Here is a 15,982-nt window from a genome sequence, read left to right on the forward strand (position 1 = left end):
ATTTTCTAGTCTTAAATATGAAACAATATAATAAAGGTACTGAATTTAAAAAGCAGGTTCTGAACTTCTTTAATGAGCTGTTTACTGTTCGCCTAAAAGCCTGAAGAGTTAATACAAGACTAAACTAATATTCTAAAAGTAATATAAAATGAATTCTAAAGATAACTCTACTTCCTGTCTATAAGAATAGCTGTGCTTCTAAAAAAAAAAAAAAATAGCTGTGCTTCTAAAATTCAACTACTAGCTGGAATTTTAAGATTTTGTTCTTACTTCTCTCATCCATCCATTCCCTTATTTATTTAGTAAATATTTACTGGATGTTTCCTAAATGTCAAGGTTCTATGACTATGGATTTAATAGTCAACAGGATATTTGTCCTTCATCACATGGAGTTTACATTCTACTAGCTCCAGAAGAGATGGACTATAAATAATAATTCAATAAGAAAAATATAAAGTGCTATGTCAGAGCATTAAATACAATGATGAGACAGTGACTGGAAGACTATTTTAGAATAGGTGGTGAGGGAAGGGCTCTATGAGGTAATGTGAAGGGTATGAAGAAACTGGCCACACAACAATTATTTCAGGCTATTTCAGGCCAAAGAAACAGCTATGGCAAAAGTTCTAAGGTGGGAAAAAACTTCGTAAGCTTTAAGTAGAATAAAAAGGTCAGCAGCAAGGAGAACAATACAGAATGAGGCCAGAGAAAGAGGCAGAAACTTTGTTATGCAGGGCTTTGTATTCTAGAAAAAGGAGCTTGGATTTTTTTTTTCAACTGTGGCAAAATACACGTAAGATTTTAACGCATTTTAACTGCTTTAAAGCATACAGTGCAGTTACACTGAATATATTCACAATGTTGTGTAACCATCATCACTATTTCCAGTACTTTTTCATCCCTCTGGATAGTAACCCCACACCCATTGGCAGTTTTCTTCCATTCTCCCTCCCCCCAGCCCCACAAAATTAACCTGGTTTCTATCTCTGTGGATTTGCCAATTCTGGATATTTCATATAAATGGAATTATGCAACATGTATGTGGTTTCTTTCATTTAGCATATTTGTAAGGTTTATCCGTGCTGCAGCATGTGTCAGTACTCTATTCCTTTTCATGGCTGATTTGTATGGATATACCATACTGGTTTATCCATTCACAGCTATCAGTATCCATCTGGGTCATTTCCACTTGGTGGCTATTGGGAATAGAGGTGCTACAAACATTTGAGCACAATTTTTGTTTGAACACCTCTTTTCAATTCTTTTGGGTACTTAAACCTAACAGTGGAATTAGAGTTACAAGGTTAATACTATGTTTAACTCACTGATGAGTTAAACTGCCAAACTGTTTTCCACAGAGGCTGGAACTTTAAAAATTTCTCATCTGTTATTTTCTATTTGGGTTTTTTGTTTTGTTTTTATTATAGCCACCTTAGTGGGTCTGAAGTGGTATCTCATTGTGGTTTTGATTTATATTTCTGAAGGAGCTTGGGTATTATTCTGAATCTTTTGGGAAGTCATCAGAAAGTTCAAGTAGGAAAGCAGTATGATCTGACTTACATTTTAAATCATAAACTTAAATCTACTCTGTGGAGAATGAATTGTGAAGAAGGTCAAGAATTTAAGCTGACAGGCCAGTTAGGAAGCCTCAGCAACAGACCAGGTGGGAGACGATGATGGCTTGGGCTAAGTAGCAGAAAAAAGGCCAAGAAATCAACAGATTTCAGAATATGTTTTGGAAATAAAAATTGACATAAACTCGCTAATTGAGCTTCCTAGGTGGCCCTAGTGGTAAAGAACCTGACTGCCAATGCAGGAGACATAAGAGACATGGGTTTGATCCCTGGGTAGGGAAGATCCCTCGGAGGAGGGTCTGTCAACTCACTCCAGTATTCTTGCCTGGGAAATTCCATGGATAGAGAAGCCTGGTGGGCTATAGTCCATGGGGTTGCAAAGAGTCAGACACAACTGAAGTGACTCTGTAGGCAACCTGCTAATGGACTGGATGAAAAAAAAAAAGAAAAAGGAGGGAAAGAGATAAATGTAATCTTATATATAGATTTCTGACGTAAGCCAATGCATAATAATGAGGTGGAGGAAGTACAGGGTTATGAATTTAAAAAATGAATTGTTTTAGTCAAGTTTAAGATGCCTCTTTAAAATACTTAAGCGGAGATAGCAAGTAAGTCATTAGATAGGAGTCTGGAGTTTGGAGATGAGGTCATTACTAGAGATATGTGTTTAGAAGTCTCTGGCACATTGTACTGATATCTAAAGCTACATGAAACTTACTAAGAATGAGCTTGTGAGTAGAAAAGGGAAAGGGTGCTGCACTGAGTCAAAGGATACAACATCTAAGTTTCTGGGTCACCTTGCTGCTCTCTATCCTGTTCTTTCATTACACATTTCACACCCTGATCTGTTTTCCTTTTCAGAATTTATTTGCCACAACTGGGCTCTAGTCTGGCTCTCCACCCGTACTCACCATAGATGTGTCCTCAATAGTACTTTATGCTATTGCTGATAATCTAAGAACCATGATTTTAGACTTAGACTTGGGTTTCACTATCTGACTTGGCATTTTACTTAATTTTCTCAGTTTTCTCACGTGTAAAAAGGTGATAATGTGGAACTTATATTTGCTTGTTGTAAAGAAATGAGATCATATATGAAATACTCGGCATAGCCATGGCACATGTTAATATTACTTTGCTATTAACCATTGCTGTGTGCTGGCCCAATCATTTTTTACCACCATGGGATACAGAAGAGGGCCAAAGTAAAATGGTCCAAAGACCAAGGATGCAAATATTAGCTAACAGCAATAGCTGAATTAGTGAGATGGAGCACTGGATGTAATGTCTAGAATGAACCACAGTGAGCTAAACGCAGTTGAGAAGTTTGGACATCCAGAATTCAACAACAAAGTCTATAATATGACCCAAGGACTAAAGGTAATAAAGAGAAATACCTGTTACTGTGATATCCTTTCTTAGAATTTAACTCACCTAAGTTCAGCGGTGAGATCCTTTATTGTAGTATATTTTTCCTCTAATGATAATTGAGCCTTCTGCAGAACATCTCTCAATTCCTGGAGTTGTCTTAGAGTACTCTTTAATTCTCCATGAGCATTTTGCAGTTCAGTCTCTAGCGCTTCCCGTTTCTGTAAGGCTTCTGTTAGCTCAGTTTCAGTGTGGTGCTGTAACTTTTCTAAATCCTTCACTGTTAAAAGCAGAGAATAATTTTAGAATTATATATAAGTTACTTGTTACTCAGAACTTTGTAAATAATTATAACTAAGAGTACCTAACTTTATTCATCTATCAGAGTGAGAGACAGGATACCAAGGATTATCCTTTTCCCTCATCTCAGAGTCTCACTTTATTCCATTTCTTTAAATATACAGTTATAGGCAGCAGGGCTGAGCCACCCTGTCGCTTACCAGCACTTGTTTTCTTATCTAGTTCTGTCTTTGTCTGTTCTAAAATCATGTCTAACTGAGAGAGATGCATTGCTTTATTTTCTCCATCTCGTTTTAGGTGCATTATTTCTTTTTCCATTTTAGATAGCTCTTCTCTGTATTGATCCATCTCGAGTTTTACTTGCCTAATTAGAAACAAACAAACAAAATAAAACAAATAATTAATAGACTGTAATTCTGCACCAATTACACACCACTAAACACAACTAAATGATGTGTTTACTTAGTACATTGCCTGGCACACAGAGGGTACTCAATGAATTAGTTTTCTATCTGGAGATATTTTAATTTTAAAACAGATCCAAGGAGCTCTATAACATGTATTTTAATACTAATAGCTCTGGGGAGAGAAAGACAGTTTTATAAATTATAGTTTCAGAAATGAAAGAAGCCAATAGTTGGAATACAGAAAAATCCTGCTTCCTGAAGAGAAGATCTTGGAACTAGAATATATCTTTCTTGTGAAATTTATTCATTTAGTTCATAAGTTTCCTACTAGTAATTAGAACTTAGAGGAATTGAATGCGCCTTTCAGCTATAATTATGAAAAGTTTTTGTCTAGAAATCAAAGGATGGGTGTAAGAAAACAAAGCAGCAACTATTTCAATTTTCTTAGTGAAACAAAAGCAAGATTGTAAGTGAGAGGAAGGATTGGGGAGAGGCTGTTGGAGTTATGAAAGAAAATGCAAAGGTGTAAGACAGTCCCCCTTACAAGAATGAGTAATATTGTGACTTCCAGATAGCATTAAGAAAATGCTTAAGGTTTTGAAATTATGGATTTAAAGTAAGACTGGTCACTGTAGTTATATTTTTCTCCAGCCTCTGTAAAGATGCAAGCATGAATTATTCTGAGTTGGATTTTTAGTTCTGAGTACCACAAAGTAAGAGAGAGGTAAGGGAACAGCCATTTGCCAATCAGTGATTTTAATGAGCAGAATTTAAGCTAGGTAAAGAGAGGAGAAAGGGCATTAGGGAATGAGAAAGTGGTAGATTTGAAGGATCAGAGATCCTAGTTACATTAAAGAATTGTTGAATTTGGGGTATTAAAGGGAATGGGGTAATAACACACATGTAGATGAAGAGTATTCAGATTACGTTGAAATAACGGAGGTATCGGAAATGATAAAATCTACTGTAAACCATGTGAGTGAGTGGATGAGGATCAGCTAGATAGATGTATATTGAAATCCCCAAGAATAAAGACAGAACTAGTGTTGGATTCAACTTTAGCAAGTCAGGTGGTCTGCTGGTGTCAGCAACAGTGAAGAACATGATCTGATAACATGAGGTCCATGGTTATGTTATACTATTCCACATCTCAATTCTTCGGTACAAGAACTATGGGGGAAAGTTTTTACTTTAGAGGGCTGCAGGGGAAGAAGCAATGCCCTCAGTGGAGAGTCACACTTCTGTTACAGCAAGAGAAAAGAAGAGATAGAGGATATAAGGGATGTCTCTCAGGATGGATTGTGAATTCCAGAGGATGAAGTGAAAATCTGTCTGAAGTTCAGATAGGGTGAGAAAAGGAAAGAAAACTCATGAGGTTTTGGGGACTTAGTATGAGAGAAATGAGGGTAATTCTAATGCCAATCTGTTGCTTCTTGTGGTGTCTGAAACAAGCAAAAGTAAAGTTAAAAGGCTGAATACTCTCTGTGGAATTAAGGTACACAATGGTGGTGAGGCTGCATTAGTAGATAGATAACTATTGATGGAAGAAAAGTTTGAAGAACTGTGGTCTTAAACTCAGGATATCTTCTTGACCCCCTTGACAGAGTTGAGGACATCTGGGGAAGTTGCTACTCAAAGCACAAAGGTCTTATCTTTATTCTTGTCAGAGGGGGAGAGGGAGTCTGAGGATGTTGTGGTTCAAATGTATAAGTTAACTCTTACTCCTGTTGGTAGAATGGTGGGATAATTAAGAGTAAAATACTATGTCAACTCTTGTCGACAAAACAGAAGCAGTCTGGGGAAGCTAGGTATAGCTTTCAGCTCTTAATTCCCTTCTTTTTTTTTTTTTTCATGTCTTAGCCCAGTGCAGCCATATTAAATCAGGATCTTTAGAGGTGGGACCTAAGCATCAGTACTTTTAAAGCTCCTCAGGTGATTTTAATGTTCAATCAATAGAAGTCAACTTTTTTTTATTAAGTTATTCCCTCCCTATAAACAATTAGAATCCATGAAAATTTTCTATCATCTTTCCCTGCCACTTTTAACATTATTCACAATTCAATTTAATACAACAGTTGCTGAGTTAGTGGTAAAGAACCTGCCTGCCAATGCGGGAGATATAAGAGACGTAGGTTCAATCTCTGATCAGGAAGATCCCCTGCAGAAGGAAATGGCAACCCAATCCAGTCTTCTTGCCTGGAGAATCACACAGACAGAGGAGCCTGGTGGCCTACAGTCCATGGGGTCACAAACAGCTGGACACACTGAAGCGACTTAGCACACATAATATGTATGTTGATACCTCGCTTTCCCTCTGAAATCTGAAAAACTGAACTCAGATGCATTTCACCTCAAAGGCTTCAGATAAAGCCCTGTGGTTCTGTTTTAACCTTCAGGTTTTTCTCTAGCGTCCCCATTAGGATTAGGATATGAGGTACAAGGAACCATGCTAATTGTTGTGGGAGGACCCTTAAAATAAACCACAAATTATCTTGGCCTTAAGGAACTTACAATATAGTAGGAGGGTAAAGGATATTAAACTACAATTAAAAAAAGGCATTAATGAAGGATAAAAGGGAGGTATAGGAATGCTATAGGAATACAGACCGTGGAGAAATTAATTTCTCAAGCAAATACTTCACTGAACATTATCTTATTTTGAAACTCAAATATGACTGATGGTAAAAAAGGCAGACAAAAACTAACATGTTCATTTTACCTGGTAGTACCAGTAAGCTCAATAATTTTTTGCCTTTTCAAATCTGCTTCATATGTAGCTGCTTCACATTTCTCCTCCATTTTCCTCAACTTTTCAGCTGAACTTTCCCTTTGTTTCTGAAGCTCTTGTTCCAGTTTTGATACCTTGGAAAGCAATTTTTAGTAAATATTTTAAATTCAAATACAGCCCAATATTCCTCAGAAGAAAAATATTTATATAAATTTGTATCCTAGATTATCATTCAATTTCAAAGTAAAGACCAAAAAATTGTATTTTGGAAATATGAGGGTAAAACTTAATTTTTAATAAGAAAGATATTTTATTTATATATTATGCATATTTATAGAAGTGACCACATCATAACACTAAAATAGGACTTAAAATAACTGGACAAAATAATGATAAATGTTCCTCTTTTCATTATCCTCATGTGAAATGTTCTTTATTCTCTTGTCAAACTATGTTCCTCTCCTTCTTCACAAATTGGTTCATACAGTGAAGGATTCCTTACTTGCATTTGTTCCTATTCATTCTTCCTTCTGTTTCACTACACTGAAGGAAGTATTCTTCCCCCTATATAAGTCAAACTACTTCACAGGTGTTCTGGATTCAATTCCTGTCCACTTTCTCAGGAACTTCAAACTATTAGCCATCTCTACTCTCTGCTGTATCTCAATATCTTTCTTCTGGTTTCTTTATATTAGCACGTACACATGTCGAAGACCTTCCCATCATAAAAACCTTTCCTCCATACCACCTCCAACTACCACTTCTTTTCTTCTCTCTGTAGTTCAACTTCTCAGATTTTTTTCTATGCTTTTTGTAGTATTTTTCTTTCTTCTCATTCATTCCTCAACCCATAGAAATCTGGCCACTCTACAGAAACTACACTGTGTCAAAGGCTTCCATGCAGCTACATCCAATGGACATTACTCAACCTTCAGTTTACTTGACAAAACTTGACACTGATTGCAATAGCCCATGACACCAATTATCTCCTCATTTCATGAAATACTTTGGCTTCCATGACTGCATCCTTCAGAGCTCTGCTGAAGTCAATCATCTCACCCCTCATTCTATATTCTCTCCATAGTTAACCTCAGCCATTTTGTTTTCAATGAACATTTACATGACTGTGATCTCAAAAATTAGTATCTCACTAATGACGGAGGAGCCTGGTAGGCTGCAGTCCATGGGGTTGCTAATAGTCGGACACGACTAAGCAACTTCACTTCACTAATGACTTTAATATCCTCCCTGCTCTTTAAAACCTCTCACTGAAGAACTCAGTACAGACTATAAGTCATTAATAACCACACCTCCCAACTCAAGTTTCAAGTATAAAATTAAAATAGTAACCAGGTAAAAAGGGAAGGGAACCATGGAAAATTCTACCCACTCTGTGCTTGATTAAATGGCACAATGATTTGCAGAAAAAAATCTAAAGATAAGTAAAAAATTGAATATATCCAATACAAAACCTGTACATAGTGGAACATGAGTAAAAAGTAGAAAAAAATATATACTAAAAAATTTATCCCAAGTTCTGAAGGAATTTTTAGACATAAACTTCTTTAGACCCTCAAAGAAATCAGAAAAAAACAAAAAAATCTCCTAAATAGCACAAAGAAATAAAATCATCAAACCAAAAATACAAACGAACTGACAGACTTAAAAAAGAAAAAACAGAAGAAAGCTAAACAATTACGGAAATAAAATCATTTTCAGAAAGAACAAGAATTACAAATCAATCTTTTAAATACTAGAGTCAACAACAAGGAATTTATAAAGTGGAAATCAAACACGGATGAGATGAAGAAATGCTCCAGGATGAAGCTGTGCATCAGGCACAGCAAACAGTAGGTCTAGACTTGAGCAAAAAGGATGGAGAGCCACAGGACAGACGTCTCTAAAGAAGAAAATGTAGAATACCTGCCCGATCTCTTTGAATATACAGACAGGAAATTCCTTAGTGCTATTGGAGAGGCTGAGGGTAAGTTTAGAATATATAGATTAAAAAAGTCATACAAAGGACAAAAGGGTGAGGTGTAGTGAGATTACAGAGAACTATCATTTTTTAATTTATACTCTTCTGTTAAGTTTGACAAGAGAAAAACAAATCAAAAAACGTAAAATATCTGTCAGAATAATTCAGATGAACTTGGGAATGAATGAAAGAAGATTAGATTCTACTACAAAATGTCCCAGGACTCTTTCTTTGGAGTAATAACTCAATATGGTATCTGTGAAGTTTAAATAGCAATTTATATAACTAGCAAAATAAATCTATTATCAATTTAAAAACTTTCTATATCATAACTCCATTTTGACCAATAAAATATACCTGTTTTTCAAGTTTCGTTTGAATGTCTTCTAGCTCTCCATTTCTAATTGTCTCTTGTTGTAACATTTGCTGTTGTTGTTGAAGAGTATGCTGCAGAATAACATTTTGCTCAGCAGTTTCTTGAAGACTGTGATTTTTAATCTTCAGCTCTTTCTGTAAACAATATACCTAGCAAATATATAAATTTCTCATTATAATTTCAAATAAAAAGCAATAAAATGTCAATGGTGTCTACCTCATTAGATAATTATCCACATTTGTTACATGGGACAATTGTATTCATTGCTATAATTTATTATGTGGAAGGGCAGGGCTCCTTTTTCTGATGAAGATATGTTATTGGGTTGGTGCAAAAGTAATCAGTTTTGCATTGTTGAACTGTGCTGTTTGATACTGGAATACATTCTTAAATAAATGTGGTTATGTTATACACCATTTTAATGCATATTTCTTGGTTTATGATTTTTGCTAATGACTTATTAGTTGCTATGTATTTTATATTTATTTTAGACTAGAAATGATGTTAAACAAAAAAGCAAATTTGAGCGATATTCTTATTCGAGTTCAAAATGGGTCATTAAGCAGCAGACAACTCACAACATTAAAACGCATTTTGCTAATGAACGTACAGTGCAGTGATGTTTCAAGAAGTTTTGCAAAGGAGACGAGAGCTTTGAAGATGAGGAATGCAGTGGCCAGTCATCAGAAGTTGACAAAGACCAATTGAGAGGATCATTGAAGCTGAACTTCTTACAACTACACATATGAAGCTGCCCAAGAACTCATCGATCATTCTACAGTCATTTGGCATTTGAAGCAAACTGGAAAGGTGAAAAATCTCTATATTGATGCCTCATGAGCTGACCAAAAATAAAAAAAAATTGGCGTTTTGCAGTGTCATCTTCTTTTATTCTGCACAACAACAATGAACCATTTCTCGAATGAATGGTTCGAGAAAAGTGGACTTTATACCACAACTGGCAACGACCAGCTCAGTGACTAGACCAAGAACAAGACAAAACATATCCCAAAGCCCAGCGTGCATCAAAAAAGGTCATGATCACTGTTTGGTGGTCTGTTGCCCTTTGATTCAATACAGCTTCATGAATCGTGGCAAAACTATTACATCGAGAAGTATGCTCAGCAAATCAATGAGATGCACCAAAAACTGCAACAGCTGCACCAGGTAATGGTCAACAGAATGGGCCCAATTCTTTTGCAAGACAATGCCCAATGAACTGGGATGTGAACTTTTGCCTCAGCTGTCATATTCACCTAATCTCTCATTAACCGACTACCATTTCAAGCATCTCAACAACTTTTTGCAGGGAAAATACTTCCATAACCAGCAAGAGGCAGGAAATGCTTTCTTAAGAGTTTTCAGAATCCTGAAGCAGATTTTTATGCTACAGGAATAAACAAACTTATTTCTTGTTGACAAAAATGTGTTGATTGTTATGGTTTCTATTTTGATTATTAAAGATGTGTTTGAGCCTAGTTACAATGATTTAAAATTCACAGTTTGAAACTGCAATTGCTTCTTCATCAACCTATTAATAGGGTTGATTCTTGGCTGCTGTCTGAGAATGTGGCTTTTGAAATATTCCCTAAGTGATAAGATTGTTTTCCCTGGCTACGACACCAAATCATGCTTTCCTTCTGGGAACTTGGAATTTTGATACCTATGGCTGTTCTTATGTGACCAGCTCCCTAATAAAAAGAGCCATAAGCAGGCTTCCTTGGGCAGACATACTGCATACATGTTACTGCATTTCACTTCTATAGAAAGAAGTGTATTCTATATGACTTCTCTCAGAACAAGGAAGAGAACATAGGAAGCCATAGATTTCTTCATACTGCATCTGATGTTATCTTTTATCCTTACTGATAATAAGCCATAGCCATGAAAACACTGCATAAATGTTAGGTGTTATTTAGTATATTATTGTTGCTATCATTGCCACTGTTTGTAAAATAATACTCCAGCAAAGCACTCCTGAATATTCTTGCTCCAAAAAACTCATAAAGGAATACCCATCTAAGAAACTGTATTCATTCATTCCAAATATTTAGGACTTTAATATGCTGGTCCCCAAAACTGCTTTAAAGCAAAAAAGTATCATTAACATCTGATACCTTTAGAGTTATCTGGAAGAACCTATTAAGAAGGGAGGAAAAAAAAAGGCCCTTTGTCCAATAATCTAAATCCTACAAAGTGCCAAAAGAAACCATTTTAAAATTGTATAAATAATACAGCATAACTTAATATGTATTTTATAATATTTGTCACCTGGTCCCTAAAGTATGGGGAAAGTTTAACTAAATGATATATAAATCAGATTTTGAAAGATGCAAACATTTAAAATCCTAATTTAAAGGACAACAGCAAATATAAAATTTTATAAAATAAGGTGGAAAAAAAAAGAACCCCATTTCATTAACATGAAAAACACTCAGGCAAATAGAAAAGTGAAAAGTATTAGTATTAGTGTGAACTGTAGGTAAATCTTCTTTAACAGATTTCTTATTGTTGCCTATGTAGTAACTTTTTAAATGAAGGAAAATAAACCCATTCCTTTTTGACAAACAATCTTTCTAATAAATACCAATCCAGAAGAAAGCAGTTTTAAACTTCTAAGAAACAGTGGAGACGAATTCTGATTTGGTTCTTTTTTCCAATTATCTGGCAGTCAAACAGTCAACAGCAACATGAAAGGCTTGAGTCAAATATTCTTTGTTTATAACAAGAAGCTCTTAAATTTCAAACTACTTCATTATATGATGACTCTTTACTAAAATTGGAGAACTTTAGATCTAACAGGCAACTATGCAATTTCTAATATTATTATGATAATTCTTTTTAATGATAAACTACCTTAATTTTGTCTGTATGAAAATAATTAGTGTAAATATGTATCATTAACATCTGTTTTGTTTTTCCTGTTAGTTCCTGACAAAACTACAGATCACACCTCTGCTGTAGTTTATTTTATATAGAACTGACTTGCCTGCAAGAAAAGTTTAAACACTATTCTTTGCTTTACTGTAACATCTTGTTATACTTTATTATGCAAAGAAAAAAATGGACCAGTTAATAAAGGAAGATAAAATATTAGAAAAAAGATAAGGCCTAACCAAAACACTAAGAAACTAATACCACATAAGAACAAATAAAAATTTTATTTCATGGGGAGGGAGGTGGGAGGGGGGTTCAGGATGGGGAACACACGTAAATCCATGGCTGATTCATGTCAATGTATGGCAAAAACCACTACAATATTGTAAAGTAATTAGCCTCCAACTAATAAAAATAAATGGGAAACAAAAATTTTATTTCAGTAACCTAGCCACTAGCAAAATAATTTCAATTAAAAATACTTAAGTACCAAAAATATTTATTTGAAACATAAATATTAATTCACAAAAATGAACCTATATCTATCAAATTTTTATTGGCGTATCACTCTACTACCCTTTAACTTCCACTTTAGTTTGAAAGCAAATTACTACTAAAAAATAAAATATAACCCAGGAAAGTTACTGACACAATGCCAACTTCACAAAACTTAAGTTCATCAATTTGAATAAAGGTATTTATTAATAAAAGGATTTATTTTACTGAATAAATGCTTTATGAAGAAATAGTTTAGGCTTGTTCTCATCTATTTAATGTTTATTTTCTTCTATCATGTTGACAATGTAATTCCCTATGAACACATACTTTATCACTTTTTAAAGCATTTAATACAAAATTAAAATATTTTCAAAATAATTTGGGACCTCAAAGTCACTACTATTTTAATCATAAATGTATTTCAAAATCTGTAAAAGAATATTTGCCTGAGGTAAAAACTCAGAGGAGTATTTATTAGCTTTGTGTTCTGGATAATCAAAATGTAATTTTTTCAGCTGGCTTTCTATCAATATGCTCTGGGGCCATTTAATTATTCAGCCAGTATGTCACTGGGGAATATCCACTGATTTGGTAAAATATCTTTATAACATCACCTGTTACTATCAGAATGGATGGACTATGAATCAAATAATATTTTCTAAAACCTAGCTATATGTGTATATGCTCAATCAGTCATGTCTGACTCTTCTCTTTGTGACCCCAATGACTGTAGCCCACCAAGTTCCTCTGTCCATGGAATTTTCCAGGCAAGAATGCTGGAGTGGATTGCCATTTCCTGCTCCAGGGAATCTTCCTGACCTAGGGATTGAACCCAGGTCTCCTTCGTCTCCTGTACTGGCGGACTCTTTACCACTGCCACCTGGGAAGCTACACGTGATGAAATGTTAGTTTACTTACCTCCTCAGATTTCTTCTTTAGCTGTTTTTCAAACTTTTCTTTATTTCCTTCCAATTGGTTCAAATGCAAGGCAAGTTCTTCCTTACAAATTTCCAGTGCTGAATCTAGTTGTCTGACCTAAGCAGCAAAAAGGAAAAATACTAATGAATGCTTATGATACGCTCAATATTTTACAGTTATCTCCTAATGTTACCTCACTACTTCAACCAATGAATAGATAGTCCACCTTAAGATATAAAACACTATTAAAGAAGAGATTTATTTAGAAAATTAATTATTACTGCAAACCAGGGAGCCAGAGATTGGAGTCCTGAAGAATAAACAGCCATGAACAAGTGAGAAAGGGCATTTAGGAACAGCGAAGTACATTCGGAGACAAAGCACTGTGAAAAGGAGTAGTAAGAAGTTGGCAGGAGCTTAGGGTACCAATCGGAGAAGGCAATGGCACCGCACTCCAGTACTCTTGCCTGGAAAATCCCATGGACGGAGGAGCCTGGTAGGCTGCAGTCCATGGGTCGAGAAGAGTTGGACACGGCTGAGTGACTTCACTTTCACTTTTCACTTGGGACACGGCTGAGTGACTTCACTTTCACTTTTCACTTGAATGCATTGGATAAGGAAACGGCAACCCACTCCAGTGTTCTTGCCTGGAGAATCTCAGGAATGGCGGAGCCTGGTGGGCTGCCGTCTATGGGGTCGCAGAGAGTCGGACATGACTGAAGCGACTTAGCAGCAGCACCAGCAGCAGCAGTAGGGTACCAAAAGCATGAATTTATAAGAGATGGGTATTGGAGAGATGAGACTGGCAAAATAGACTGGGGCCAACTGTCAAGGACCTGTAGGCCAGACATCCTAAAACATTTTCTAAAAAGGTAAGCAGTATTTAAACATATTCCTTAAATTCCCTTGATCAAGAAAAATAATAAAGTGAGTACGAACTGGTGTATTGTACTAAAAATGCTATAGTGTGAATATTCTGAAGTCACTAAGAAAATGAAATGTTTTTGTCAGCTAGGAAAAAAAAAAATTAAGAAGGAGAAGGCTGTTTTTCCTTTCAATTAGTAAAAACATTTTTAGAAAGGCAGCATGTAACTTGGTTCAAGTGTTCATAAAGCTGCAAGTGCTTCATGCTACCATAACCTTCAACAGCAAATGAGCAAAGAGCAACTCAAATTCAGTAAATTTCTTTCAGCATTTGCCTATATACTTCATGTTCCCCATCTGTTAATGAGATTCATTCCTGTCTTGATTCCTTTTATTCATTATCGTAATTCTGAGTTTCTTGGGAGTGACTTTTTTCCCCCTCAATGCTAATAGCCTTTTAGTAAGTAGTCATGAAAGTGTGAAAGAAATTTCAGCAAAATAAGAAAAAATAGAAAACTGCTCCCTCTTGCAGATAATATTCTACATCATGAAATTATCCTTACAACTCTTATGTCTAAAAGGAGGATCTTGAAAGACACACAGTTGCCAAAGCCTGTCCCTATAGCTTGTGAATATAACAACAGCTTAAAAGTTTGCAATTTTGAATAATTACCTTTGTTAATAAACTGCTGCCCTAAAAATAATTTTTAAATTGTTTTATGAAGGTATAACTATTTACAAATTTTCTTTCTTAAGCATGAGAATCAGCATTGGTATTTGTATCAAATTCTGCACACAGGAAAAAAAAAAATCTGTCAGAATATCACACCTGATAAAAATTAGCAATGCAAAAACTCATTTGGGCAAGATTCATCACTGGATTTTAAAAACTATTGACTATGAGCTTGTTGAGGAACACAGCTTTCAACATGGTCTTCAAGAGTCATCCCACATACTGCTTATTAATCATAAAGGAAAAATTGTGCCCTGAAAATGGTGAGATCTGGCAGTAAACTTTAAATAGGGGGTCAAGGAAATTCCCTGGAAGTCCAGTGGGTGGGACTCTGTGCTTTCATTGCTAACAGCCAGGGTTTGATCTCTGCTGGGTGAACTAAGATCCCATTAGCTGCACAGTACAGTCAAAAAGAAATAATAATAATAATGAGAAAACATTGGATATATAGTAATTACTTAGCAAACTCTGAGTAACTTAGTGTGTGCTAAGCATTTTTTTTAAACTGTCTTTATCCTGTTCACTCTATTTTTTAATTTTTTTTCCCATTTATTTTTATTAGTTGGAGGCTGTGCTAAGCATTTTATATCCTCATTTTAATTAATCCTCAAATCCACCCTCTTCTAGTGCATTGTTATTCCTATTTTAAAGAAGAAGTTAAAGTTCAGAGAGTTTAAATAACCAAGCCAAGGTTACAGTCAGTTAGTAAGCACACTGAAGCCAGAAATGAAACCCAAATTATTTTAGTCCCAAAGCCCATGCCTTTAACTATAAGGATATACTCTTAATAGCAACAAAACTGTATTTTACTCAGAAATTCTGGATTTATCCCCTATTTAATCATATAGCAAAACTAGTAAAAAGAAGCAAAACTCTACTGTTTGTAGTTTCATCTTTCTTCACTTCCTTTGTTAATATTTTTACTGGCAATGTTAATAAATACCTACAGTTTAGGAAAAAAACCCAGTTTTTGGTAAAAAAAAAAGTCTTAAGGCAAAATCTATAAACTAGCTTGTGATAATCTTACAGATAATATTAAAGATAAACTAAAAACTAATTATCAAATAATTAAGATCATAATTCTCAATGAAAAACTATACCACTTAAAGAAACTAAGTTCATTGATTTAGGTAAAATTTTTACTACTTTATTCATTTTTAAGTAAATGATTTTTACAATTTATAGAGTAAACTAAAAAAGCCACAAGAATGTCTCTATTAATAAAAAAAAATTAAAAGAAAAAAAATTTTTTTTAAGTATTAGCATACTAGCCTTGATCGTTTCTTCAGATACTTGGTTCTGCAATGCTTTCAAAGCTTCATCTTTCTTCACATTTTCCTTTTCCATCTCCTAAAAACATA

The 15,982-nt window shown here is 34.9% G+C and overlaps 1 protein-coding gene across 1 annotated transcript in view; it reads right to left on the reverse strand.

Moving 5' to 3' along the window:
- Positions 1 to 15,982, reverse strand: part of CCDC18 (coiled-coil domain containing 18) — a 105,242-nt gene that overhangs the window by 29,181 nt on the left and 60,079 nt on the right. Inside the window, exons 17-22 of the mRNA XM_061121356.1 lie at positions 15,894 to 15,971; positions 13,025 to 13,141; positions 8,713 to 8,880; positions 6,369 to 6,511; positions 3,443 to 3,606; positions 3,009 to 3,222 (exon numbers count right to left, since the gene is read on the reverse strand). Coding sequence (XP_060977339.1) covers positions 3,009 to 3,222; positions 3,443 to 3,606; positions 6,369 to 6,511; positions 8,713 to 8,880; positions 13,025 to 13,141; positions 15,894 to 15,971 — 884 coding nt within the window. The remainder of the gene's footprint in view (positions 1 to 3,008; positions 3,223 to 3,442; positions 3,607 to 6,368; positions 6,512 to 8,712; positions 8,881 to 13,024; positions 13,142 to 15,893; positions 15,972 to 15,982) is intronic.

Source organism: Dama dama, chromosome 20, assembly GCF_033118175.1.
Source record: "Dama dama isolate Ldn47 chromosome 20, ASM3311817v1, whole genome shotgun sequence".
Lineage (NCBI taxonomy): Eukaryota > Metazoa > Chordata > Mammalia > Artiodactyla > Cervidae > Dama > Dama dama.